The 27,907-nt window shown below is 46.9% G+C and overlaps 2 protein-coding genes across 4 annotated transcripts in view; one reads left to right on the forward strand and one right to left on the reverse strand.

The window, feature by feature from the left end:
- Positions 1-27,907, reverse strand: part of LOC128301958 (E3 ubiquitin-protein ligase LRSAM1-like) — a 93,290-nt gene that overhangs the window by 27,442 nt on the left and 37,941 nt on the right. The gene's annotated exons all lie outside the window — the stretch shown is intronic.
- Positions 770-26,426, forward strand: LOC128301960 (ion transport peptide). Of its 3 annotated transcripts, none has more exons than XR_008287360.1 (4): positions 770-890; positions 21,411-21,628; positions 24,327-24,753; positions 25,169-25,298. XR_008287360.1 is itself a non-coding variant. In XM_053038647.1 (3 exons), exons 2-3 carry the CDS (start codon positions 21,411-21,413, stop codon positions 25,278-25,280), a joined length of 330 nt encoding a protein of 109 aa, XP_052894607.1. In that variant the 5' UTR covers positions 10,731-10,939; the 3' UTR covers positions 25,281-26,426. The 3 variants fall into 3 exon arrangements, 1 of the variants encoding a protein (XP_052894607.1); XR_008287359.1 differs by lacking the exon at positions 770-890 and adding an exon at positions 10,731-10,939; XM_053038647.1 differs by lacking the exons at positions 770-890; positions 24,327-24,753 and adding an exon at positions 10,731-10,939 and having other exon boundaries at positions 25,169-26,426.

Raw genomic sequence — 27,907 nt, forward strand, 5'->3', positions numbered from 1 at the left:
GTGAAGATATCAAGCGCTTTCCCGTGCTCGGCGATCGTTCGCATCGGTAGAGGGCCGGACGAACAAATACGTTCGAGCGCAACCACCGCTTTTTCTTATGCAGACGCTCCGTCTCGGTTTCGTTGTAGCGTGCGGCCGCAGTGCAAAATTGCGCACCGAAATTGTGGTTCTGTTTACAATCGAATAGTAGTAAATCTTCCGATATTGCTCTCTTCCGGTGTGTTTGGTGTACCGGACGATCAGACGATCGTCCAATGTGCCCCCGCAGCGTGCTGGCCAGAATAATAAAGCGAAAGGCGCAAGCTGAGCCGTCGGGCTGGTGTGTGGTTGCTAACTATTGCTTCCAATAACAAATTCCCCCGTTAATGACCCACGCCGGGTCTGCAAAACGGTAACGATAGTGTGTGTTTTTGTGAAAGAATCTAAAGTGTCCCGTAACCGCCGCGGAGTGTCGGTTGCCTAAAAAGCGTTGGTGTTCTGGAATCGGGCCACTTGAAAACAAAATTCACCCGGAAACCAAGTGTGAAGGTGCAAGTGCAAGTGCCCGTTTTGTGGGACGGTGTTGCGATTGTTGCGTAGTTGGAGTGTGCAATTTCTGGCGGTGCTTCACCCAAAAGATCGTTCCGCATTTGAAGCGATCGTACCCGGTGGTGGTGACCCGGCAGACTAATATTCTAAGCAGGCAACCATACCCTGCGCGCACGCATCGTCCGGAATTCTTCCGCCGAAAAAAAAAAACGAAAAATCGTCCACCGCGGAGCCAACGCCAAACGCTGGCCGTGGTGGTGGTGGTGCTCGGTACTGCAGCAAACGGACGGGGGTTTTATGTTGGCGTAATCGTGAGCATCTCGCACGAGATAGAGCGAGCGTAGAAGTATAAACTGCAAAAGGTAAACCGAATTCAAAGCACACACCTAGACGGATGCTGGGTGGTACAAAGAACGACAGAAAGAAAACCCCGCCACCAAAGGGTGGTGGAAAAGACCATCCCTTTTCGGGTTAGGGTCGGGATGAACGGTGTGGGGTCCGCCGCCGGTGTGGTTTACTTACTTTCGCACACCGGCGATGGGGTGGCGAGAACACACCGAAATAAAAATCGCGGCAATCTGTGGCACGCATCTCGCGTCTCGCCCCACGAAAGATGGGCGGAAAAGTGTACAAAAAAAAAACGAAAATGTTTGAGAGGAAAATTAAGAGCGGAGTACCCCGTTGGGGAGGCTGAAATTGAAATTATTTATCAACCCCACTTCGCTTTGGCGCCGAAGAAGCGCGGCAATGAAAACAAAGCCGAAACGTTTGTCAAAAATTAAAAGAGTAGTAGAACAAACTGTCACCCCAGACTGACTCCCGTTCACCATCGACGATGAGGCGAGAATCGTGACGATATTAGTGCACCCTTTGGCTTCTCACTTCTGCGTGTGCACATGTGTCTGTGTACATTCGCGTGTAAAGGCGATCTTAATCGCGATCGCAAAGCATAAAGTAATAGCCGGGCAGGAAATGAAATGCCACACGCGTGCACACAGCGGTTAGGGTTGGATATGCTGTGAGGTTCGTTATCCGATCGCTACCAGCAGATCGCAATCGAAGCTATGCGGCTGTTGAGTGTTGACGACGCCACGCATTTTCCCCTCCGAAATTCCAAAAATGTTCCCCGGAGAAGATGACAAAATGTTGTATGAAAACTGGTGACGATCGCGACCGATGGAGGATGGTGGAATTTGGACAAACGTGATGTTGAATGTGACACAGTTTGCACCAATTGTGGTTGATGATATTCCCACACACACACACACATACCAAAATATTTAGCAACTTCCGCTGATTAATCTTAAGATCTCCTGGAAGAAATAAAAGACACATTAAATATCATCTTGGACATTTTTTTAACTTCCTTATGTGTGTGAATTTCTTCAACATCTTCATCCAAGGGGAACGAGATTGGGAGGTGGAGGAGGGGTGGCTTTGGGGTTGGAAAAACTAGACAGACAGGCGGACGGAACTGCAACCCATAGCAAAACGGTTATCGAATCGGTCTGCCAATGGCTGTGGCTGCGGCGGAAAATTGTGTTATAATGCTTCCGAAGCAAAAACGGCGGGCCTGTGTGCCAAGGGAATCCAACGCTAAAATGCATGTTTTACTTTTACTTTCGCCTTTGCCACCTCCCCCCTCCAAAAGCCCCCCTTCCCCTGTATGGGGCCTCACCATCTCACAGACTTTGACTAAGTCGTTGGATCATTTCCTTCTCTCGGACCGATTCGGGTTCGCAACAGCGTTCACACAGCGTTTTGCCACACTAATACTCGGCTCAAACAACCCCGGTCCACGTTTACGCACCAGAAAGGAGAGAGGAGGGGGTTACGGTAGGTGGTGAAGGGACAGATCGTCTCAAATCGTGTCGATCTGACGTAACACACTGTGTGAGCCCACTTTCATCAAACGAAGAGAAGATGTGGGAGAGGAGATGGGGTAAGGAGGAAGAGGGGGAGGCACTGCAGCTCAGGCAACCCCCGATGCAACCGATGCATGTATGCAACCCGAATGAATTGATGATCGCCACCAGCAAGCCACCACACCACCATCTGATCATCGGATCTCATGCCCTTCTCCCCCAAAAAACGATGTCAACTGATGATGACGTCGATGATGCTAAAGGGAGGGGGGGGGGGGGGCATGCTGGGTGGTGGAGGAGGGCAAAAGAGTCATCTAGGGAGAGGTTGGGAAAGTGGACACCAAACATACCCGAACCGCCCGATACCGGTTTCGCAGCAATCGGCCGGACCGGAGCACAACACACCGCGCCGTCTGCAAACGAACCGCTATGCGACGGGCGGGGGGATCGCTTTGGAAGGTCAGAAAGACATCGTTTGACAAAACGCAAAAAAAAGGTACGGTTTCAGCGTACCGATAAGGAGCCGAGCGAACGATGCTGGCCGTCCGTAAAAAGGGGGCACGTCCTATTGCACCAAATAAACGTCGCCACACGGATGCAACATTGCATTGCCCCGCCACGACCACGGGGTTGCGTGGTGTTCTCGCGCAACAAAAAAAAACACAACTAAAGGATCGCTCTTTTTGACAACCAGGCAGGCAAATCTGGCCGATGGTGGATGGTGGATGGTGGATGGAGGATAACGCTCAAATTACTGCAATGCGCAGCGTTTACGTCATACGCGTATACACGACTCACCGGGTGGGTCGCGGGTGAGTAATCAGCACGTGGCAGGTGGGGGGTTAGTATGGTGGCAAATGCCCCAGGAGAACGGAGAAGGACCAGTTCTTGTTCACCACCACTCTGTCCACCCTTTAATGCGCCCTGGCCACATGAAATGTGGCCGTACACATTCTTTTTCAATTAACACACTGCACAAACACACGCGTTCGCGCACGGAGAAGAAGCGCACACTGTTAGGGCAACTTCAGGCGTAAGAAAAGGGGCGAACGCAGCCGGGGGCAAACCGATTAGTTAGCTTGCCGTTATAGGGGTGCTGCCTTTAGGCAGAGGCAGAAAAACAACAACACGGCCACGAACACGAAAATTAATCAAGACACTGACAAGAGACACAACATTCAGCTCCGCGATCTTCCACCGGATCGTGTGTGTGCGTGTGTGTGTGTGTGTGTGTGTTGGTCCAGATCGGTTGGTCCGATAATTACCCTCGACAGGGGGAAAATTCAAACTAGCCGACGCCATCGAACCGATTCGATTAGGCGGATGCTGGAGCTGGAGCTGGGGGGGGTTAGACGAGTTAGACTCAATGGCGGCTGCCATCTTACGATCGTCACGAAGTCTACCGCAGGCAAACGAAAAACGTTTTTCGGAACAGGTTATTGGGGGATTTCTTGGACATTTTGCGAGGAGAGTGAGAGAGAGTTTCATTACAATATGCCGCTGTGTGCAGTCAGTAAAGTGCTGATAAGCGTAGACTTTTGGAGGAATCTCTTGTTTGATGAGAGCCTGTACTTTTTAAGCAACTTCACGGAGACATCAAACCCAACTTCAATGTCCCAACTACACGTCTATTCCTCAACATAAAGGTTTTGTTGTCTAATACCGAGGGTTCGATAGTTTTTGTCTCTCGCGCGTCCAATGCTGTTCGGATGTCTTCAACATCAATGCAATGACAGTTCAAAACAGAAATCTTGTGTAGAACAAAGGAAAAAACACCCCAAAATCGGACCACGTCGTTTTCTGTCGCTTTTGGCAGCTTCGGCAAAACATTATTCCAAGTGGCCAACAAAAAAAAAGGCTAAAAATCCTATCATGTGGGCAAAAGTAAGCAAACCACCAAAAAAACGGAAAAGGAACCGACCAGTCCGAAAGGTTTTCGAGGGGGTTTTCTGTGGGGTCCATTTAGTCAGAATCTGATAATAGCCATCCTGTGCCGGTTCCATGGAACTCCGTCTCGGAGACATAGTTTTGTGACAGTACTGAGAAATTCGCTTTGTGCTGACAACTGACTGACGCACTTAGAAGGGGAGAGAGGTTTTGAAGATGCAGAGTGTACGAGACCCTCCGCCTTCTCTCGAGGGAATGGACGAAGCGATACAGCACAATTAGCACAAAACCAACCGAACCGATGTGCCAAAAATATATCCTTTTTTTTTTGCCGCCACTGTCGCTCTTCTTTTGTTTGCGAACTCAACAGCCCCGGCTCCATCCGTCTGGAGCGGATGGTGTGTTTTGCGAGAATGATGTGGCTTTTGCTTTATTTGCTGGCGTGCCTGATGATCATCGTTTCGTAACTTTTCGTTTCGGTTGCGTAAAGTCGTCTGCAGTTTGCGGGAACACAGGGCGTCATCCGCATGCCCAAAAGGAATGTGTGTGCGGCAAAGCAACAAAAACGACAACGTTAAATTCTCGCAAACTTGTCAGTCGATTTTCCGACAATGAATCGAGGACATCGAGGTTGTAGACGGGAGGAGGGGGATGTACAGGAGGTCCAACAGAAGACACACAAAAAAAAAACCCGCGACCCGTTCCATTCGCTTGGCGCCAGGCTACCGAATCCCAAGATCTTTCCGAGTTGTCCGATCGTAAACGGCGCAAGTGGCGCCAATTTTTGCAACAACAGCAACTACAACAACAAAAACCACGCCAAGATGGCAAGGTCAACCTGGCACGACACAAACACGTGTCGGGGCACTTTGGGTAGGGCGTGTTAAATCGCCGAAATAGAAAATGCGAAGCACAAAGGTCGGCCGCTCGTGGGGTTGCCACCGCCAACTGCGAACCGGTACGCACCAATACGTACGAGCGACGCGTGCGTCTGGGCAGCTTATCCCGGACGGCTCCGGAACGTGCCTTACGGTCGGTGAAGCCCACGGGAACGCAGTTCCCAACGATGCCCGTGCTAGACCGCGGGACATAATCAGAATCCGAACGCGCATGGACTCCACAGGATGGTAGTGGAGAGGTTTGCGCAATCGGTCACGGCAAGTGTCTCGCGGTGGAGCGATTAGCGACACGTTTTTCTCACCGACCGGGGTCCGTGGATTTGTGGATTGTTTCAATTGGTGCGTTAAGATTCTCGGCATCAGAAGAACGTCCAGAAGCAGTTCAGGTAGTAATGCGCATTTCTTGCTGTTTGCTGCTGGAGCTCCCGGCGGCACGTGTGGGTTTTGTGAGGACGTTGCGCCGCAATGGCCAGTAACAGGAAATTCCTACTGGATATATGTTATTCTACGGTTTGTTTACTTCCTGTCCAGTTTTGCTTTGGTCGTCAACTTTTGTCACAATCAAACGTTGCAAACGTTTTCAATAAACTCGCGGCCCAAGATCGACCACTTTGATGTTGATGTTTATCAGGAATCTAAGAGACTTTGGGCCCCGGTAACTACAAAAATGTTATCGATTTATTGTTTATAGTCGTTATGCTTTAGAACTGTGTTTAAAGATTTGAACTACAGACGTAACATAAGCATGGGTTACTTTGATGCCATGGGATCATACATCAACTCCACTTCAACAAGCTGGCGGCCCTCGGTAGGAAAATATGCTGTGTGACACTTTTGAACTCGAGCTCCTCATATATCCACTCCACTTTACGCACTCTTTCGCCGTACGATCTAAACGCATTACAACTCGTTGGCATTTGCTGTGATGTTGCTTCCTCGAAAAAGAAACAAAAAGCCCCCTTCAGAAACAGAAGCGCTACAGAGGCATGCTTGGATCCATTCGTCCCGTAAACGTACGTAGCGTTTGTTCTGTAGGTGTTTATCTGTGTTCATTTTGGTTCATTTTTCGAAAAAGAAATTCATTTGCTTTTGGATAACAAACAAAAATCGTGTCTTTATTCGGGGCCCGTTGGTGTGTTTGGTAGTAGCGCTGCTATCACACGAAAGGACTGGCCCAAAATACGTTTCGGACCAATCCGCAATAGGCAGGACTGATTATTCGGCTTAGGGTAAATAAAATCAGCAAAAGCCAGAAATGGCCGGTTTAGAATTCTTGAGATTTATTTTGTCGCTAAAAAAGAAAAATGGTCGTTATTTATGCATTGACAACTAATGCACAGTTAAAGTGATCAGGGTCTTTAGAAGTTGTTGAGCCTGAGTTTTCGTTTTTGATAACTGCACAATTCTAGATTATTGTAATGATATAATAATTGTAATTAATTTGTAATTAAAGCAATTCTGGGGATTAATTAAACAGGTCAACTACCTGTATACTGTACCTACTAGTATACTAGGGAAGACTAGGAAGTTACTATATTTTGTGGATGCTACGATACGTCTTGAAGTCTAAGAGGTCCCCCATCGTATTACAAATCTTACATCAATGATCATATTCAATATCGATCATGATATTCGATTCTGCGGTTTCCCTTGACACTGAAATGAACTCAATCGTTCCAAAATGAACTCTTGTGATCTGAACGCACGGATGAATACTTCAAACATGGATATCGTATCAATCCTTCAATTTTTCGGTCTGTTCTGTTCTTGGATCGCCATAAACTCTTTAAAATACAGGCATTCTCCGAGATGCGCTATTATAGCGGACCGCTATAACCCGGGAAAAATCTCAGTAACTAGAATTTCCGCGTAAGTCGCAATTTTGTTTATACTTCAAAGTCACAGAGTCGACTTCTTTCTCTGCATATCTTTGCGAATCGGGCGATTTTTAGAAAGATTCCATTGAAATAAGTTAGAAAGAAATGTTTTATATGACCATTTTGCTCAGATTTTGCATCGTAAACTAGCTCATTTGTCAAATTTCCAAAATTCCGCGTATTTCCGAATCCACGTATAAGAGGAACTGCGTATCGCAGGGACTGCCTGTAGTGGTCCAATTTCTCTACTGGGAATGAACGAATTCAAACATATCGCTGATAATTCTATCTCCTCCCAGTACGATCGCAAGCATGGTGGCATTGGTACTACTACACACTCCAATACGGTACAGCACGTTTGGAAGTAGTAAGCTGGCCAACATGTACCCTGCATATAAAAGGTGGTAATGGCGTCCCGAAGGAACCACCAACATTCTGCCATTCTCGCTTCCCATCCCAAAACCCTCGCCCGCGTTGCATTTGTTTTGGGTTGTCGCGAAGGGTGCACGCACGCGGCACGGGGCCGCGCGAGAGAAAGTGGGCACAACGTTCGGGTCACTCCGGTGAACGCGGTGGGTAGATACGCCGGCGCAACACTTTAATCAACACTTTGACATTTAAATTGTCCGCATTCCTTTTGGCACACAAATTTAAATACAATGGGGTTCGCCTTCCAGAGCCTCACCGTGGGCAAAGTGAGTGCGAGCGTGCGCGCGCGCGCGCCCCTTTTTGCTGCAGCAACACCGAACAGTGCCGAACAGGGCCCGGAGTGCATTTTCATTGTCCCTCTTTCCCTGGCTCGCCCTTCCCTTCCCTTTCCCCCCCATCCAGCCTCCCTTGAGCCCAGCCGGTTGATGAACGTTCGAAAGCGTACGCGTACTTTCCCAGCCAACCGGGAGCCGAACCAATATTGCGATCTGCTCAGAGCATTCCTCCACCCGGAGTTGCCTCGGTGCATGCGGTTGCGCGTGTAGTGTAGCGAAAATTAAAAAAAAAAGGGAGGACAACGCCGTGAAGCACAAGAGCGGCACAACAACAACAGCAAAAAAAAAATGAGTGCAGCACCCCTTTTGTGGGGCGCATTCCTTTGCAATCTGGCGGCAGAAGACGACGAACCGCCACCAGAACGACGCGACCGGCTGCGCGCACAAGACGCAGCAACCACGCGACGCAAGGTGAGCAACAACCGATCCGTCCGGTGGGTGGGTAAGGGGACCGGGAGAAGGTGGGAGTGTTGGCGCGCGGTGTGAAGTTGCATCCCCAAGCCACCACCCCTCGTGGTGGTCACGACCCCGACACCGACGACGTCACGTTATGAAATGCGCGCCGCAAAGGGGTGTGTCACGGCACGCAGCTGTAAACTGTCGTTGACACCGACCGTAGACCATCGTGGTACGGTCCCCAAGGGTCCCCCCCGACGGGTAGGGCGAAGGGTTGGGCAGTGTGGTTACACGCTCGCCGCCCTTCATCTGCCCGTCCGCCACTCCGTTGGGCGAGAAGTTCTTCACAACACCAATGTTTTTGCCCAGTGTCCCAAGGGACGCTCGTTAAGTCCCATCCACTGCCAGGGGACGTTCGTTTTATGTCGGGAACCCGGGCGATGCGGGTGAATCAGCTTCCAGGCTCTGCCGTAGCCGATCAGAAGTAGCGGGGGATGATAAAAGTGTGTAATTATAAATAATTGATTTATTTATCTGACCGACCCCAACCCCAACCGATATCGCTTCACAACACAGGGGCCGCGCAGGCTTTAAGACCACCGATTGCCAACAAACAACTCATCCGGCGTCCCCCCTTCGAGGGGGGCGGCGAATGTACGCACATTAGCAAGAATGACGGTGCAGCGACACATTGAACAGCGCTGTTCCTGTTTTTTTCTTGTTGCACTGTTGCACTCGTCCCAACGCCATCGCTTGCAACGTCGCATGATTACCTTTGGGAAATGTATGAGACATGCGACATCATAGGGGTGTGTATTGTGCGTAGTTTGTTGTCGATCGCAAAGCCCACCGACCGTTCGGGCAGGACACGCGCTGGGCGTTATCGTAGTCCGTTTTTCTTCAACTGCTGCGCCATTTGCGCTGGAACATTTGCTTCTCGCAGCACTCCCTCCCCGGGGGAAGTTGAATTGGCGTGGCGTAATTGCATCCGGCTGCAAACCTGGTGCAAAACCTATTTATACCTCGCAGTAATGAGGTGCTGCCACGCATTTCCGAGAACTCCTTACGGGGACGGAAGATTTTGTGGAAGACTTATCCTTATGAATAATTAACGTGCACTGTTGCAAGGGAAAATCCCACCGGTCGAATAGGAATAGTGAGTGCGCGAGGAAAAATGGCGCACTGCTACACTCCATCGCCCCATTAATTAGTGGGTGATGATACAGCTAGGTCACTGGAAAAAATAACATTCATCGCATACTTAAGCTATTAGTAATGCACGGGTAATTGATTGAGTTTGTTTGTCCAATCTCGGCACGTTTCCCTCGGCAGTAACACACACACTAATATTAGCTAATGAATCACCCGCGATCTTGACGGGATTTCTAAACTTGACCCCACGGGGGGACCAATCATTTTCCCACGACGATCAATTACGCGCGTGGGCCTGGCAATGTGTACGGGACGGAACTTTCCTACCAGTGTGTGGTGCTAACTTTCCGTTCGATTATCCTTCAACGTCCAGGGCCCATCAGCACTTTTCTCCCCCTATATCGTTTGAAAGATATTGTTATGGCACACATTTCACTTCGATCACACTGATGCTGCGCCAGGGATGCATTCTAGGGGCCGGCGTGACGCAGTTTAGCTCTCCGATCATCACCGACAGTTGATGGAATGGAGCTGGCTCCGCTTGCATGCGGCGTACAAATTTGCTACCCTGCTTCCCCCTTTATTGCTGATTGACGCTGGACTCGCCGTCCTGCGTGATGCATTTTCCCCGTGCATCGGAATATCCAAGCGCGTTCCAAGTACCCGAAACGAATCCCACGCGCCCGAATGTCTGGCAGTCGATTAGCGCACGGGGAGATGAGGAGAGTATGGGTTTTTCTTCCAGCAAAACGGCTGGTGGCAACGGTGTTGTCGGCAGCAGCATCACCATCACCACCACCAACCGACCGACCGACCACCGAAACGAGATCGGGTTGGCACTTTGCGCCTACAATACTAGCGCGCGTACACGCACGCAGACAGTGGTAGAGGTGTGCGCGCTCACGAGAGCACTTCGCATCGGTGAACGGCGGGTACACACGGCGCGCACAAACCGAAAGAGAGAGAGAGGCTGGAGGGGTGAGGGTGGTCTGTGATCGGGTTTGTTAGGGTGGGGGAGGGGGGAATATACGAATCATCATGATTGGATTAAGATCACCGATCAATCGGGCCGATCGGCTAGTCTTGTCTGAGACGGCGACCATCGAACACCAGAAGCGATCTACGCGCGAATCCGAGGCTACCCGCGCTGAGAGTGCCGCGAAACGAACACCCGAACCTGAAAACCCTCCCCTTTTATATTCGCGGTGTGTGTAATACTTGACGTGCAACGGGCAACTTTCTCACCTGCTGATCATACGGTGCTGCTGCGCGTGTTTTTTTGTTTTTTTTGGGAGGGTGGTGAATTTGTTGCTGCCGCTGTTGCGTGCAACCCCAACATCCTACACCAAACCAAAGGCGATCCTGATTGGGCACAAACGAAGTGGTGTGTGTGTGCGCGTTTTTTTCGGGGTTTTTAACGTACCGAGAATTTTGAATCTGTGCTGAGTGCTGAGTTTGTGATCAACCGCAACCAAACGACCGTATAGTGACTTCGTAGTAGTAAGGCAGATATTGTGGTGCGATTGTTTGTGCTAAGTTTCGAGTTCGAGTTCCGAGCAGTTTTCTTCACAGTAAGTGTTGTAGTGGAGGGGATGTTTTTTTTTTTTTTGAAGAGAAGACCCAGAATCCCGTACACGTGGTGGAAGTGTCTATGTTCCCTCTCTGGTTGGCAATTTTCTGCAGGATCTCCTCAAAAACCATGCGACAAGTTCGCTATCTTTGCTTCTTAAAAGTTGAAGGAGCGTCAAAACTGTTTGGTTTGAGCTACTACACTCCGTCGGCAAACAGGTGTCCACCAGCTTGGGTAGGCAGAGGTTGCAACGATTTAATGGACGAGATAGTGTGCACCAGTGACGATCAGTATGCATCTTGCGTACGCATCCGTTCAGACCAACCAGTGCGCTCTCTTCCCTTTGCCCGCTGATGACGTTTGTGTGTTTGCCAAAAGCGTACTCTGCCAGCCTAGGTAGAGTGCTGCTCCACCGTTGGCCACCGGTCGCACGCGTCGCACTCCATCGAAATACTGATCAAACGCGGATCAGTTAGCTCAGCGTGCGGTTTGCCGCATGACAAATGTGAAACAAAATGTAAATCGGCTGTTTCGGCTTCTAACGTGGCCGCCACGAGGAGACAGTGCGGTGCCGGTGTGCCCGAGATCGTCTCTTTCGTTCCGTTTTCCAAACCAACCGCACTGCCTGCGATCAAACGAGATTAAGCAGTAGAATGGAGGAAGGAGGAGGACGGTGTGTGCCCCAGCAAGGCGGGAAGGGAACAGGTTGGGAAACAGGTGAAACGGGCGGTGAATGCAAATCAGGGACCAGAGGGCTTTTACATTTACATATTTATTTGGTTTTATACATGTATATATGTATAAAGCACCGCAGGTGATCGTAACAAAACGACGAAAAAAAAAACTACGAATCAGTGCAGAACAGTGCAGGCGGCTGTCGTTCGGTATCCTTTTCGCCTATCGTCCGAACGAATACTCAATTTCTGCACACTCGCGCCACCAGGGGGCAACGGCTGGTTGCGGCTCGTTGAAGTCACCCGCCTTGTCACCCGGGGCGGCCCGCACAGATGACATAGTTTGCCACGCCAGGTGGGTTGCTGCTTTAGGGGTTGGAACAGTGCTCTGGCACTGCGCTGCGGTGGGAATGGCTATTTCACTGGCAATCTACCCGCGCCTGGTACCATACTGTCTGTCGCGTTCGTATTTGCGGGCGTATGATATGCTGCCGCATTTCACACGATCACACACGGCCCTCCCACCCACCAGTGTAACCGGTTTCCGGCAGCAACAATTATTCAAGATTATTTCCCGTAGATCCCCCGTCTTTTGCGTTGACCGTTTAAATGTAGCAAACTGAGGTCTCTTTTTTATAATATTCTACAGTTTACCGTTTGAAAGTGGATGTTTGATTATTTTTTCGATAGCTTATGGCATATGGTTAGACAGTATAAATTAAGCACTTTTTGAATTGAGTGATACGTTATACGCTTTATTGATTATTTACATCCAAATATTTGGAGCGAGCGGATGGTCGTGTGCCTCGACGTTCGGTCTAATACAGCGAAGGTTTGTGGATCGAATCTCAACTGAACCGGCGGTTCCTAGTAACGATTATAAATTTTTCAAGTGGAAAAATGATGTATTCCTTTGTTCAGTAACAATAGGGATGGTTGTTTAAGTTAAGAGTTTTTTTTAATATAGACACTTAAAACCTAAACAAAAAAACTCCAATCGTTTTAAGGGGGGCCAAATTTGTTCCAGAAAGCACTTTGATGATGCCCACCGAACGTGCCCGGAGAAGAAGAGGAGCGCATTTACTCTTTATTTTAGAAGCTTAGCATTCAAAGCATCACATTTCCAGCGCTTACAGCATGGTCATCAAAAAACGTGCCTTTATCAACAATGCGCGCGGCGTTATGCAAATGACGCCTTTGCAAACGTTTGCTGGAAACGTATTCCCATTACAAAATGGTTTATTGTTTTATTTATGATTTAATGGAACAGTCTAACGATCCAACACGGCTAATAACGATTAGCGCAGTAGTTAATCAAAACACAACGACCTGACCGGTAACTAAACTACCTAATGGGCAATGTCGTTAAAACCTCCGGCCATTCAAAAGACGATCGGATGTTTATTACGTAGTATTGGAAGGCACTTTTTCGCACTTTATTCGCCGCGCACAGAGTGCTCGAAAGCTGTGGGACCGGCGGGAAAATAGGGAAGAGAAAGAAATTCCAATCCGTTACACATTCCACCACGCCCCCCGTTTGCGGCCACACTGCACGAAATTTTTAGCTCTCCTGTACGTCTAAGTCAATAGTGGCGGTGTGTGTACCCCACGCCCGATCTTCCTGCCACATTTCGCTGTTTGACTGTTGAATAAACAGAAATCTTAAGTATGCATCGAACAAACAAACAAACACTCATCTCCCGATCCGGTTGCGGTACAAGCGGCCACCGGCAGAAGATAATGAATCATGAAATCATGGCTCTCTGTGCGATCTCGTGATTAGCTGATCAATTTGTTAGCATAGTGTAGTGGAATACAAACAACAACAAATATTTTGCAAATACGCAACCTTCACAAGCGCGATAGAACGCCCGATAGAACGCCAGTGAGCGTTAAAAGGTTGCGTTTTGCTCTACGCGCTCAGCCTGCTTGGATGAATGAGCAACCGATGTATCACGTGGTAGGCAATGTGGGGTTTTGTACCATGTAACCTGGAACTGGAAATTGATACCACTGCAGTTCTTACTGCACGGTAGGTTTGACGTAAGAGACTCATTCTTGGTTCCCTTAAGCCTCTACATTGTACGTCCTCTTACATCCTTGAGTTGATCGTGACTGCATGTGTGCTGAGACTGAACGATCACACGATTTGTCGCGGCTATAATTACCAGCGATCTGCAGCGCTTCTTCCTGCCCGCATCTGATAAGCAACAGCAGCAGCAGCTGGGACTCACCTGTCCATCCTGTTCGGCCGGATACGAACGGAAATAATCGTACCACCGGCCACACCTCACCGTACCGATCTCCCACATGCCATCGATGGTTCATCTATTTATGGCATCAATGATGGTCCGTGTAAACAAATATGCCGCCTATTAATAGTAGTGCGCATCATGGCGCGTTCATGTGTGTGACGGTGGCTTTTCGTGTGATTGCTGACCGCGGGATTTGTGGCATCAGCAGCAGCAGGTTAAGGCACGAGATGACACTTGGCGATAGGACACTGTCCAACGTGTGCCGGTGATTGATGGGGGGGTGCTTTTTTTTTTTTGAGGATGAAAACAAGTTGTCGACAAGCGCACCCGAATAATGCTGACAGTACGTCTAAACGTACGTTTGTTCCGCGATCTGTCACATGACAGAGGCGCGAAAAAGAAATTGTGCTGTCACTTCACAGGGGCAGGTCGGAGCCCTGCCATTGATCTTCGATTGAGTGTGAGCGCGAATTGGAATAGACCCCGTGGCGGGTAAAATGAAAGGACTCGGTTGCTTCGGTGCGAAATCCTTTGCCGACGGAGTGCTTGTACACGCGATGACATCATACAGCGGCGTGACATCAGTAGGACCAGGAACTCTGGACGAACGGGTAGGGGCAGGCGATGGATGTTACGAACTCAATAGAGTAGCTGTTGGAAATCGGTCAAAACAGTTTGATGGGTGGAATGCCTCTCTCTCTTTCGAGGTGCTTCCTCACATAAATTCCGCGTGACTTCCAATAGCGTTGGTACGGCGCGCAATGTTCTTCTCGAATCGCATGGTTTTATGAATGTGTGACCATAAATCACAATCTCCCGAACCGGTGACCGAATGCTTCGGTTGCTTAGACAGTGCTGCGGTCCCGCGCGTGCTGTGCGGCATCCTTATCCCGATGAAAAAGCATTCTAATCAACGCAATTGGTTTGAGCGTGCGAAACGGTCTGCCAGGCAGCCCGCCCCGGCAACGGGACCGAAACAAATCAATCAATATAGTTAAAGCCGAAGTACCAATTTGTCGCGATTCAAACCCGATCGCTAACAGCTTGCCGCGACTTGTGCGCGGCAACAAAACGGTATTTGCGGGCTAAAGGGGGACCACACCATGCGGGCACACCGTGCGGCGACAGCCAGAAGGTGTTGAATTGCACTCTGTACGCTGCTCCATTCGTATGGTATGCCGGTCGGTTCACTCACACACCACCCGGGCCTCTGCTGGAAGTTTTAGGACCCCGCGGGTCTCGACGTGCTATAAATAAACCTCTAAACCACCACTGTGCATCACACAGACACAATTACACATCTGTTGCCGGCGACGGCATCAATGGATTCGAAAGATCCTGCGGTTTTTTTTTGCTTCATTTTCCTTAGCCTTTCTTCTCTTTGTTCCCCCGCGTGCGGTCGTTTTTATGGCAATATAATTGGTTTCCAATTACAGGCGGTGGTAAAGGCTAGATCCCACTGGCCACACATCGGTTTGGTCTGGAACGTTTTGAAATTGTCGCACCATTTGAAGCGATGATTGCGGATGATTGGTTCGTCGGTCTTTCCGGGTGGTTTTAAAGTTTCTTTTTATCACCTTATTTTACATGCTTTTCGCTCCGATAGCTTTCCGAAAATGCAGCAGATGTTTTACAGTGTGCTAATTGAAGTACAGATGTGTACAGGTACAGTGAGATGGTGTTACTGGCGATACCAGAGAAGCCCGAAGCGTAAGATAACGCGAACGACCCCGCGCCCCCGGGTCGTTTTGTCTTTAAACGGATGGACCGGTCAGGCTATAAATAGTTCTGCTCTAGGAATGGTGCGAAAAAAATCGCAAAGAAGTGCATGAAGTTGGCTGGACGTTGGCAGATACTGGCCATCAGCATACTACAACGAAGATGATGAGGGTCTCCCCTTGGTCCCGCTGATCACGAGAAGACACTTGGCAAGAATTGGGTGTGGGAATGATCGCTTCGTTCGCTGGAAATAATTAGTGATGTGGGCTGCAACTTTCTCACCGTGGTGAGACTATGCCCCTCCAGTGCAAACTATTCTTCAGCTTGAACCCTCTGGCGGAGTTGGTGGAGTTGCTTATAATATAGCCTACACACGCCATCATTTAGACTGTTTTTTTTATTGTTGCCTGTGCTAATCGTTCGATCGGCCTGCATGAAAGTGAGATGTTCGATCAACTGCTCTCTTACGCATTTGACCATGTTAACGCATTGGCCTTGAAATGTGTATCGCGCGCACGGTACAAAACCTCCAGCCGCCCCCTGCAAGATAGTCTCAGCGGCAGCGTGCTAATAAGCGCGGCACCGTGCGTGATCAGCGATCGACCAAGTGCACTGCGCTGTGTGACCACACAATGCCACAACCCCTCCACCGGGCGCGCGACTTTGCTCTCGTCGTCCAAAGGCAAAGGCATTCTGCAAACGCTCAGGGCCGGAAAAGGGCAACCCTCCGCGTGTGTGCGGTGATTTTTCGCAGTGATTTGTGTTTTGTTTAGTGCTGGCTAGAGAACCGGTATTCGTTGTTTCCTTTCTGTGAAAGCGTCCACCGCTCAGGGGCAGGAAGGTGTGCTTGCGAACCTTCCCATTGAAGGTTGCAATTGCACCGATTCTGTACACACGGCTGCGGCCCCATCTCGTAGGTGCGATTTGCAAATGTTTGCCGACTACTACTGCCGCTACTGGTCAATCACCATCATACGCTCGCGCGATGGAGTAAGATGGAGTAAGAGTAGGTGAGCAGCAGAGGGCCTAGTACTACAGTCAATTGGTAACCGTTGCGTATTTGCTGCAGATAGCCTCTGTTTATTTATAGCAACAACAAAAAAAAAAACCTGTCCGAAGGATCAAGGGCCATGACATGGTTCGTGGAATGTTCTTTACGCCAGAGATCGCCACATCAGCCACCGATCTCTAAACCCTTGCTTTCCGTTTATTCGTACGGTATCTTTAAGAATTTTGACCGTACAGAAGATTAAACTCCTTACGACAACGGTATGAAAAGAGCCGGCCGTGTGGTCTCGTAAGTGCAAGGGGAACCATTTTCCGACCAGTGGCACAAATTAAACGATCGCTCAATGGTGAAATTTATCGCATCGCCCCCGTTTGGCGGTCAACCCGGGTGCGAAGTCACGGTTGTGTGGGTTCACGCACCGGTGTTCAAATGAATGATGGGCAGGCACGCGATGCTGCGGGATTTGCTGATGCGATCGACGCATCGGACGTATCGAAGCATTACAGAATCCGGGATGAGCGTATCTTCCAGCACAGTCATTGACGTCAATTCCTTTTTGTTTGTGCGAACTAAGGTACCTTGATATGACACGTGGTTACAAATTGCCCCTCGATCGCCCTCGATAATTAGGCTAAAAACATGTAAAGTTTTTCTGTTCGATAATTCGGGGTTCGTAAAAGCCTTTGTTACCAAGCAGGTAAGAGCGTTAATGAGAGCGTTCTTGTAAAGAAACAAAAAATATAGTTGCTACCGAAATTCAACACATTTTGTATTACCTAGCAACATTCAACTTGGCAATGGAAGACGTAAGACATATGAGGACCTAGAAAGGTGTTAATATTTGTTGACCATCATGCTCTAATTTGCAGAAATTTAATGTGAAGGTTGAATATCGTGACTCATTTTTTTATTCTCATATAATCTTGTTATTGCTTTTTCTCGATCTCGATCGATAAGAATTGTATAAAACTCTTCGTTTAATGTTTAACATTTTAAAAAACTCGAAGTACTTGAAACTTAAAAAAACAATTGTTAGGCTATCGATTTTTTTAATTCAATTTTTAACAAAGAAAGGATGAATATTCGTTGATTCCACAAACTAAGAGAAAAACATACAAGCGTGGTTGACGTTTGGTCAACTTTACGCCGAAAATGTTTCATATTCTTAGTAATATTAACGAATCACTGCTAAATAGAAATTTATTGCGGAAAAATGTTACCAGCAACAATGGGGCAGATCATACCATAAGTTAGAAAGCTTAGGGGTTCAGCCTGAATATTTCAAATAATCCAACTGCTGGACTGCTACATTCTGAATGGACTCGTAAAGGACATAGCATTTTCACATACAGAATGACATAAGGGATCATTTTTGCGGAAGCACAACTAGAGAAAAATCGATAAAAGTTTGGAAAGTCAACTTTAAGTTCAATTAATGTGCGACAAATTATAAATCTGATTAATTAATCATATCAAAAATTCTGGTTCAATAATATTTTTTTTCAATTGTTTTCATAAAAACAAATGTTTGTTTATATTTTAGGAATACGGGAAATAAGATCTAGCCAGGTTCAGACCAGCAAGCAAAATACTTTGTTTTGACATTTGTAGAGCAGCTGACCGAACCTTTCACTAGGAAAACAATCAATAAGCCTGGAAACGTCAAAACGCATACAAAAAAAAACTGGCTTAGAGCATGATTTCGGCCAATATTAGATCAATGTCTATGTCCTCGGACACGAAAGCGTTTGCAAAATGTCAAACGATAAGCGTCACAAGACGTTTGACATGATTTAGCCAAACGTTATAATTTTTGTAAGACGTTTGACAACCATAATACCCCTTGGTAGCTGATCACCGCGCGAGACCTTCCCGAACGATGGCAGATGAACGATCATGTGTCGATTTTAGCACTTCCTTTTGCTCATATTGTTTAACTGCATTAAAAACATAACACAACCCAAAAACCAAACTTCCCAATGCGTCACGTGAGCCGACCGGAACGGATCAAGGATTACTGCCACGGCCGGGCTATGTGGCAGCGATAGTGCGTTGCAGAAGCACACACAAATTTGCACATCGCTCTGGTTCACTAACCTAGCCGCGAAGGAAAGAAGAAAAAAACAGCAACACACAAAAATCACCGTTTGCCGGCTGTCAAGGGCGCAGCACAACAGATTATGGTGGGTGCCCCCGGAAGTGTCCGGCTTGTCCGGTGTTGTAAGACGCAGAACGCCAAGATATGTTATACGGCCAAACAAAACATCCTCCATACTGCGCGTGCGACATTAGCGTCCAACATTAATAGCACGGCTGTCGGCCACTGCCGGGTGATTAATGGTTTTTTATCGGCTTTACTATTTATTGTCGCACGAGCCGTGTGACGGCGCCGGCACCAGATCAAAAGGGGTCGCACTTTTTTTTTTCGGTGAGCACGATCATAACGCGCGCACGCGATCGTTTCGATCGCGTTTTGTTTTAAATAATTAGCTACCCATTAACGACGGCTCCGTCTTCCATCCTACAGTCGTTCGTCGGTTGGCCAGAAACTTCTTATGAATGAATGAGACAGTGTCGCTATCGATGATTAATGGGACGATCGTCACGCCCTCCCGTGTGCGTGTGTTTTGCCGTTTTGTGGATAGGAAAATTAAGACACCAAACTACCTCCTCATCGCCACGCTGCTAGATGATGATGGAGGAAGTGAAAATATTGTGGCGATTTAATGTTTACACTTGCCAAAGTCTCGGCTGCGCGCGGTGCTGCACCTGTGCACCATATATTTCATCTATCCGTCGTAGATACAGATGTCGAAGAATTGTTTACGGTGCAGGAGAGCGGTTACTACTGCTTGCGGCCATCGCATTAATGAGCAGCAAACGGAGGAAAACCATCATGGGAAAGGAAATTGTGACAGGCCCGTGTGATGGCGTGGCCAGTTTCGGTTGATTTAGCATGCGACGAACAAAACAAAACAAACCGAAACAACATGCAACATGTGGCCGCGAAAAAAAAGAGCACACACACGCACTCTCACAAAAGAAGTGAAATAAATAAATAACGATCATATCATACGGGGGTTGAATGGAAGGGGTAGTTTTCAGGGGGGAGGAAGGGGGGGGGGGTGAGAATTAATGGGGCAGTAAAGTTTCAAGTTTCCGTGCCCGGCAAAACTGCCATACCGTTGGGGGTCGGGGTTCGGCGCACGATCGGCGGCAATCGGTGTGAAATCTTTATGTGCGACTTTCGGTTTTTATTTATTTCTCTTTATTTATTAGTGTTAAGAGGTTCGGGGTGGGAGGGGGAGAACAGTTTTTTCTTCCCTTTGTGCTTGCTTGATCGTTTCATTCGCCGACCGGGCACCGTTTACTGTGGCATTTAAATTCGATTTTATAACATCCTTCCACGAATCACCGGGTGGCTCCATAAAATCACTTCACTATAACCTCTTCTCCCTCATCCTCCTCCACTCTCCCTTTTGCCACCCCCAATTGACCCATCGGGGTTCACTAAACAGGTGTGGAAGGAAGTGGATTTAAACGACAGCACCGGGCACGCTGGTACGGTACGCGGGAGGACCAGTCTTGGCTGGGCGAAAGAGGACCACCCGTAAAAGCAAAACCTGCTCCAACCAAACTCCCCAAAAAACCATCGAACGGGGTTTTTTTTTGTCTCTTACCCCATGTGTCGGAGACATGTTTAATAAGCGCATAAGCACCGGGATTTACAGCGGTTCGGTTGTGCAGAGGTGGTGCAGAGCTGCACACGTTTCGCGGGTTGGTTCTTCCACCGGGTTTTGGCGTGGGAAGTCCAGGCGCGGCAGGTGAAACAAACCCCCACCGTTCGCGATCCACCCCGATCGCACCCAATGGTGCATTCGCGGTGACTTTATTCCTTCGTTTTTTTTTATTGTATGATAGAGGAAAGCAGCAACGATTCGCCATGTTTGTGTTAATTTGCATTTTCGGTCGCGGTTCGGTGTTCGTGCTTCATCAAGCAACGTTTTTCACGGGCGATCTTCATCCCCGTTTTGCAGAGCTGGGCCGTGCAGTGTGCATTTTGCGTGGAACCGAGCAGTGTGTCGGCTTCGTTTGAAAGCTTTACTGTTTCCGCTTTTTCGCCATTTTATTTATGAGCCTCCGCCGACGGGGTTGTATTGCACGGGATCGTGTGTGAAGGGTCTTCACTATAGGAAGATAATGTTCTTCTTCGCTCTATTGGCGCACAGTTTTATTTTATTTTTTTGAGCGATAGATGACATGTTTTTTTTTTTAATTTTTAGAAGAATTAATTAACCTTTAATTTTTATGCACACGTGCGCATGACCGATGGAGACGCATGGTGCGCCGTAGAAAAAAGGACATTTTGGGGTTATTTTCGGGTTTTTTTGTGTCATGCGTTCCTGTACTTGCTGATGATGTCCCATTTGAGGCTCTGATGCAGATAAACCGTTTTCGGGACATCTTACCTCTCGACGTGTAGAGAGATTTACGTAAATATCAATCGTAAAATGGTGAAACATCGCACCGAACAGCGCCATCAGCGTCATAGATGGGAAAGTCCCGAATGACGCATTTAACACCTTGAAATGAATTGTTAAATTGAATGAAAGAAGCAAAAAAGTAAATAAGAAAAAAAAAGATGAAACTTTCGACCAACACAAACACACTCAAGGTTTCATTAGTGTGCACCACAATGTAAGGCGCAATTAGGCAAAATGTTTTTTGGTGGCAACATTTTTAAATCTCTTATACGGATATAACATTAACCCTCGCTCATTCTCCCTCTTTCGCTCCCTTTCCGTCCCATTTCAGATGTGTTCCCGCAATCTAGCAATTTCGTTGGCATTGATTATCGCACTGGTACCACTGTCAACTGTCGCCTTACCTCACCACAGCATCGTGAAGCGGAGCTCTTTTTTTGACATAGAATGTAAAGGACAGTTCAACAAACAGATCTTCTACCGGTTGGACCGAATATGTGAAGACTGCTACTCGCTGTTCCGGGAGCCACAGATACTCTCCTACTGCAAGTAAGTGTCGTAAAACGCCGGGAAGTGTAAAACAAAACCCCACCAAAGCAGCCCGGCGCAACATCTTTACTAACACGCATTCGTTACGGCACATGACGGAAGCATCGATTGTGGAGCCGTGTTGGGGTTTTTCTGAAGAGAAAAGCACTACAGGAAGGAAAGGAAAAACACTAAACACTTAATTAATCACCTGCTGCCGTAAAATGGTGCGGTGTAAGTGCCTTCATGGAGAGAAGCAGATGAAGATAAAATGGAACACAAAAACCGATTTATTACCGCATACATCACACTGTAGCAGTTCGCTTGGAATTGGCAAACAACGACGACGAGATGCACATAAATTTTCCGTCCCATAAAAGTCCATTTGTCTACCGATTGCTGATGCTAATTTTTACAGCAGCTAATTGCCTTGCATACTAATTGCGTGTTGTTCGATTGTTAACGATCGTTTATTCATTGTGTAAGCGTAGGTTAGATTACACAAATGGGGCGATCCGCGCGGTGTTTCTGGCTGATGCACTACCGGAGATTAGACACGATGCGCTCAAAACCACCGATTGTAATCAGCTTATCGCCCCGTGGTGATAGTGGCTTCCGTACTGTGGCTATATAAGTTTATATATATACAGACAGACTGGACTAAATATAGCGTACTGATCTCACACAGCAAGATCCGTATCAGCCTTTCGGTGGGGTTGATTAAGGTGGGAGAGTGAAAAACATTTTTATTAAAACAAACGCGTGGCCGGCCGGAGCAGCGGCTTCGGCTTTTGATACGCACAGCATTCTAGAAATGTCTCACCCTGCCTGCGCGAACCATGAACGGGACGGCCGCGTAATTTATGCTCTTGTACGGTACTCTTGCCAGCAGTGGTTCACCCTACTAGGTTCTGCTAGGTCCCGTCCTATGTCAGATCCGCTTAGGTTGGCGCACTTTAAAAAAAAAAACACAACCAGCCATTAGTGGTGGTGGTAATGGTGAAGGAAGGTAATGGGTTTTCTTGCTTGCGGCACACATCGCTTACATTGTGCGTCGGCATGTGCGCAAGTGTGTGTGTGTGTGTGCGCGTATGAAACGCTCATGTACCGTTGACCTCGTACGCAATACGCGGCATGCTATTGCGGAACTGAGCAACACACGACATCTTGTTTGGGATGTTGGCAGACATCTTGGCGACGGCGAGCTCGCTGTGCAGGGGAGGGAGGTACCGTGGATTGGGAAGGAACGGCACGGTGGTTCAAATGCTCTTCCACACACCGTTGCTTGCGGCGCGGTACACTTGTGATACGATCGCGCATACCGCAGCCCGATCGTTTGGCGCTGGCAGTGTTGCAGAACCATTTACCGAACCCCTTTTTCATACCGCGGGGCTGGCGGCCATTTTTGTTTCATATCTGCGCGTGGATAATTTTGTTTTATCTACACAAAGCTGTTATAAAAAGCTGCAATGTAGCGGCGCACACGTTAGAGAAATATATACATGCAGCAAAACTTCAAACGATTGCTAGACGCCGTTCGGTGATTTATCGACGAGTGGCTCATTGCGCTGCGAAGGATTGGCTTAAGTGGATTGATTGATTTTAATGAATGCAGAAAAATATATACCACTTTTGCTGCACATCAATTGTGACGATGGTGAAGGCGATGACACAACTGGGAAGATGCGTTGAATAGCAAAGCAATGCAAACGAGCGACACTTCGGAAATTTAAAAGGTCTTTGGAATTTAGGAATTCTGACAAGGCGAGCTTACTTACTAGACCTATTAAGTGTTACGATCGCTTTACGGATTTTTGTTGCTAGACTACTAGACTGGTTGCTAGTAGGTTGCTAGGTTGTCTTCTTAAGCCATCATCAAGGCTATCGTGATTCTCAATATTTTTTGCCGTTCTGATGATATGGACATATGGACATCCACAAAAAACGTTACGGGTTGGGATCAAGTAACCCTGGAGTCTGGCGAGACTGATTCTTCGTTCAGTAGTTAGATCTCCATATCACGCACAGAGTTCATCATTTTAAAGCTTCTTTAGTCTAAATCGGTTTTGGGGGTCCAATAGAAGTTCATGTCCATGAGGTTATGAGAGCTCCAGGACTATATCAGTGCTATAAAACCCCATGCATCGACCTCCGAGTGGAGTGAGTTCTCCCGAACCTTAATGCAGAATAACCCTCAAAGACATTGCTGACTTTGGGCCTAGTATAGTTGAAGTTTTTGACGACTTTAGAGATATGATCACCCCCCATGATCAGGATTAGTTTAGCAGAAAACCCGGTGGTGTCACTATCATTGGGGATTTTGCCTTGGTAATGTCCAACATGAGGTTTTCCATTGTCAGCTTCGGAGTGAGTGCCTTAATGATATGTACATCATTAGCAAGGTGGACCGCAAATTCCACTGAAGAATATCGGATGACCCTCTCTAACTCTAGTTCGCTGAGTAGACAACATAGTCCTTTTGGCTACTACGAAGGACCCTGGGATAACGTTGGGTGAAATTTGTTTCCTCATCATAACCAACTAACAATTAATCTCTTACACCGACATACTCCTGCTTCAGTAGGACAACTGAGCAACAAACACTAACCAAGGAAATCCCGATCTACGATCTTCAGCAAAAGACAACTAAACTAAATCACCTCCGGATGGTACCCATCTGTTTTCTTCTTCCCTCTTTATCGTCCCGTTCTTTTCGCAGGAAGCAATGTTTCACGACAGATTACTTCAAAGGATGTATAGACGCGTTACAGCTAACGGATGAGATCGAGAATTTTAAGCCCCTGATAAAGGTACTAAACGGTGCTGATCCGAACACGTTATAAAACCCGCCCGGTGCACATGCCCGGTGGTTGACGCTGCGTCTCTTTCGTGCCACTTCCCTTGTCCTGACCGAAAACCCCCACCCGACCCCCTAGGGACGCTTGGAGTGTGTTCGTGGCGAACTGCGCAAGGATACGGCGAACACGACCACATCGAGAACAACGATCAACGAAAGCATCGAGCTCGATTTAACCTCAAATACGAAAGACTACCAGTGGAACGATCGATCGGCACCAGTACCAAATATGTACCATCAGCAAACCCGTTTTTTTATGTTTCATGCATTTAGTTCTCTTGACTTAATGGTATGTTTTATCTTGTTTTGTATGTGTTTTGTTACAGTTAAGTTTGTTTGTTTTTGTATCGGACGGTTCCGTTTGAATTTTGTTTACATTCCCAAATGTTTTATATCAATTCCTTTTTGTGTTACTTTAACGCAACGTACTTTTTGTGAATTATTTTTCAAGTTTTGCTTAATATTTTTGATATCATCGTGAACAATTTTAAACTAATATTTTTGATCTTTGAAATTGATTTGAAAAACAGGTTCATGGACATTTTTTAAAAACGATTGTTGAAGAGTTGTTGTTGAATATTTTGAGGAACTCATACAAAAACAAATTTTTGATAAACTTTTTTGATAACTTTATCTTGTAAAAAAAAAAACCAAAAATATTACAACTTTTCTTTTCTTTCTCTCTCTCTCTATCTGCACCTTAGGGAGGGCTGCTTCGGAACGGACTACTTCTTGGCATGCGTTGAAGCACTGTTTCTCGAGGAGGAGAAGGAAAAGTTCATGAAATGGCGCGAAATGTTGGGCAAGAAGAAGTAAGCGAACAGGTGGCCGCGGATGGATTGACGCCGATAATGCAGTTCAAAGTGTGACACTTTTTGCTTCTTGTTTTTTGGGAGAACAACAACAACGAAAAAAAGGAAAAAACAAACAAACAAACAAACGCTTTCTCTCTTACCACATCGCTCCTGACCTCCCGGGGGCCCGGGGACCATATGCTCTCTACATGCTGCGCAACACATGTGTTCCGTTTTTTGTTCGTTAGTTGTTTTGTTCTACAAAATCGGAAACGGAACTAAGCGGAATTGTGCAGCGTGCGTGCAAGCGTGGTCGGAATGCTGCCGGATGCTTTCGTTTTCTACGCGGCGGCAGTGCTGGAACGTTATTTATGCTTAAGTACTTTTGCGCCTTGTAAAATATTTCAACCGCTCGATGTAAACCCTATGCACCCAATCATTTGCCATCTCTGGCAAGGTATTTTTGTTTTATAAACCGCGTTAGGAAAGCTTTCCCTGTTTTTTTGTTACTGGGAGTTCTTTATCTTTGTACATAATTATTTTCACGTATAAACGAAGGTATAAACACAAAACAAACCGTGCTAGTTAGAAAGCGCTAGAGAGCTGGGATGTAATGCCGTACACTGTGAATTAGGGCCATTAGCGTATAGATAGTTGAACAGTTTTGTGAGAGAAGCTTGAAGCAGGACGCGGGCAAGCAGCAGGTGAAAGGAGCTTTGTGCGGTGGTTTGCGATATAGGTGAGCCCTTGCCCATGCGCGGGTTTTAGAAGGTACGAATCGGAAGAGAGGGGAAAACACACAAGGTATTTATTTTAATCCTTAATCAGCGAGGAATAAGCAAGCATAATATAATGTTACTTTTTCAATCTACGAACAGATGCAAAACACTGCAAAAGAACGAAAGATGAAACCTCCTTAATTTTATGTAAGTCGCCTAACGTGGAGCAGATTAACTTATTTAGTTATCAGTTGCAAGTGCTAAGACATTAGAAACAGGAGATGGGGGAGAATGGGGGGGTGGAACCCGGAGCGAAACACGGAACGAACAGGAAACGTTTGGAACGATTGCTGTGAGTGTACAACTAGTGAAAGTGTAACAAAAAAAAGAAGATAAGAAAAGTAAACAACAACAAACAAAAAAAGGCCCCCCCGCCATACACTAGAACACTGATCGCACAAAGCAAGGATCGACTAGTTGTACTGAAAGGAGTTAGGAAAAACAAAACTAACCCGTGAAGGAGCAAACGCAAAAAAAAAACGGAATGAAGAACAATCGTACCGTAATATGGTGTTTGTGGTGCTAAGTTGTGTTATGCGGGAAATGGTAATGGTTTGGCGCTTTGTGATAACCGTTGGCCATTGCCATTCCCGCTGGTAACTAGTGCGACTGTTTGCGACACACCACGTTCATTGAAGCCATGCCCACCAGTTGCCGGTGTTACCGTTCCGGATCCACGGTTTTGGCCACTTTGGCAAAGGCTTTAGCAAGCTTTCCGTTTAGCGTCGAGACGTTCCACACATCATCTTATGTGTAAAAACGGTGTATTTATGTTTCGCAGAGAACAAAAACAAAAACAAAACAGAAAAAAAACACACAAAAATGCAGAAAAGGAAGAACGGGAAATGTATGTTCTATTTTGAAATCTAGTCCAGAAAGCACACACACTAACGTTTAGTTTTATTTGTAATGTAATAATGTTTTCATTTCGTAATAGGAGAGACGATCGCGTGTGCGACAATGGCAACGAATGCTGATCCACACCATCCTCACACGTAGGGTAGCGCATACAGAACCAAGGGAGTGGGGATAGAGAGCATAAAAACACACACACACGTTGAAACGGAAAAGAAAAGCGCGGGCACCACACACTTTCCACAGATACGATGAATATCGCATCATCGTGTACCCATCATGTGCCAAGTAAGCTGAAGTAATCAAAGATTATGTTTATAAACACACACAAAAAGCAAATCAGTCGTGTAATTTGAACGCAACTTCCTGAAAGCCAGATTCGTATGGTTTAGCAATACATGCCGTTTTCTTTGGATTTCTTTTAAATCGTTAGCAAAATAGTATTCCAAAAAAACAAAGCACAACGAGGACACACACACTACCGAATATGAACACACAAATAGGGACTGCATTCGGAAGGGAACCGCACTCTATCGTAATGTATAAGAATAATCACATTGTGTAATAGATATTGTTTTTTTTTCTGCTAGTGAAAATGTTTTAAACAACAGCAACAAACAAACAAACAAACAAAAAAACAGCGAAGGAAATCAATTTTGACATTCCTTTTTATAGACAGTATTTTTCCAGCGCCCTTTTCACTACGAAATGGAACATATATATTTTTTTCCTTATTTTCGTTACGCCTATTTTTATCGTTATCTCTGTATCTGTATCGCTTAATTTTAGTTGTACGCTTCCTTTTCCCTAGATCCCCATCGAATCCACCGCACCCCGGAAAACCAAATTTGATTACCCCCAAAAACCCTTTTCCGTGTTATCTGTTTTGCAATTTCTAACAAGACGCTTATTTTCGTGACATTAGGCACGATCACGAAAGGATCGATCATGAAAGGCACATCCGTTCGGTAATTTACTAAACTAAAAAAAAAAAACAAATCGGCGAAAGCCTGTA

This window comes from Anopheles moucheti, chromosome 3 (assembly GCF_943734755.1).
Source record: "Anopheles moucheti chromosome 3, idAnoMoucSN_F20_07, whole genome shotgun sequence".
NCBI classification, from domain to species: domain Eukaryota; kingdom Metazoa; phylum Arthropoda; class Insecta; order Diptera; family Culicidae; genus Anopheles; species Anopheles moucheti.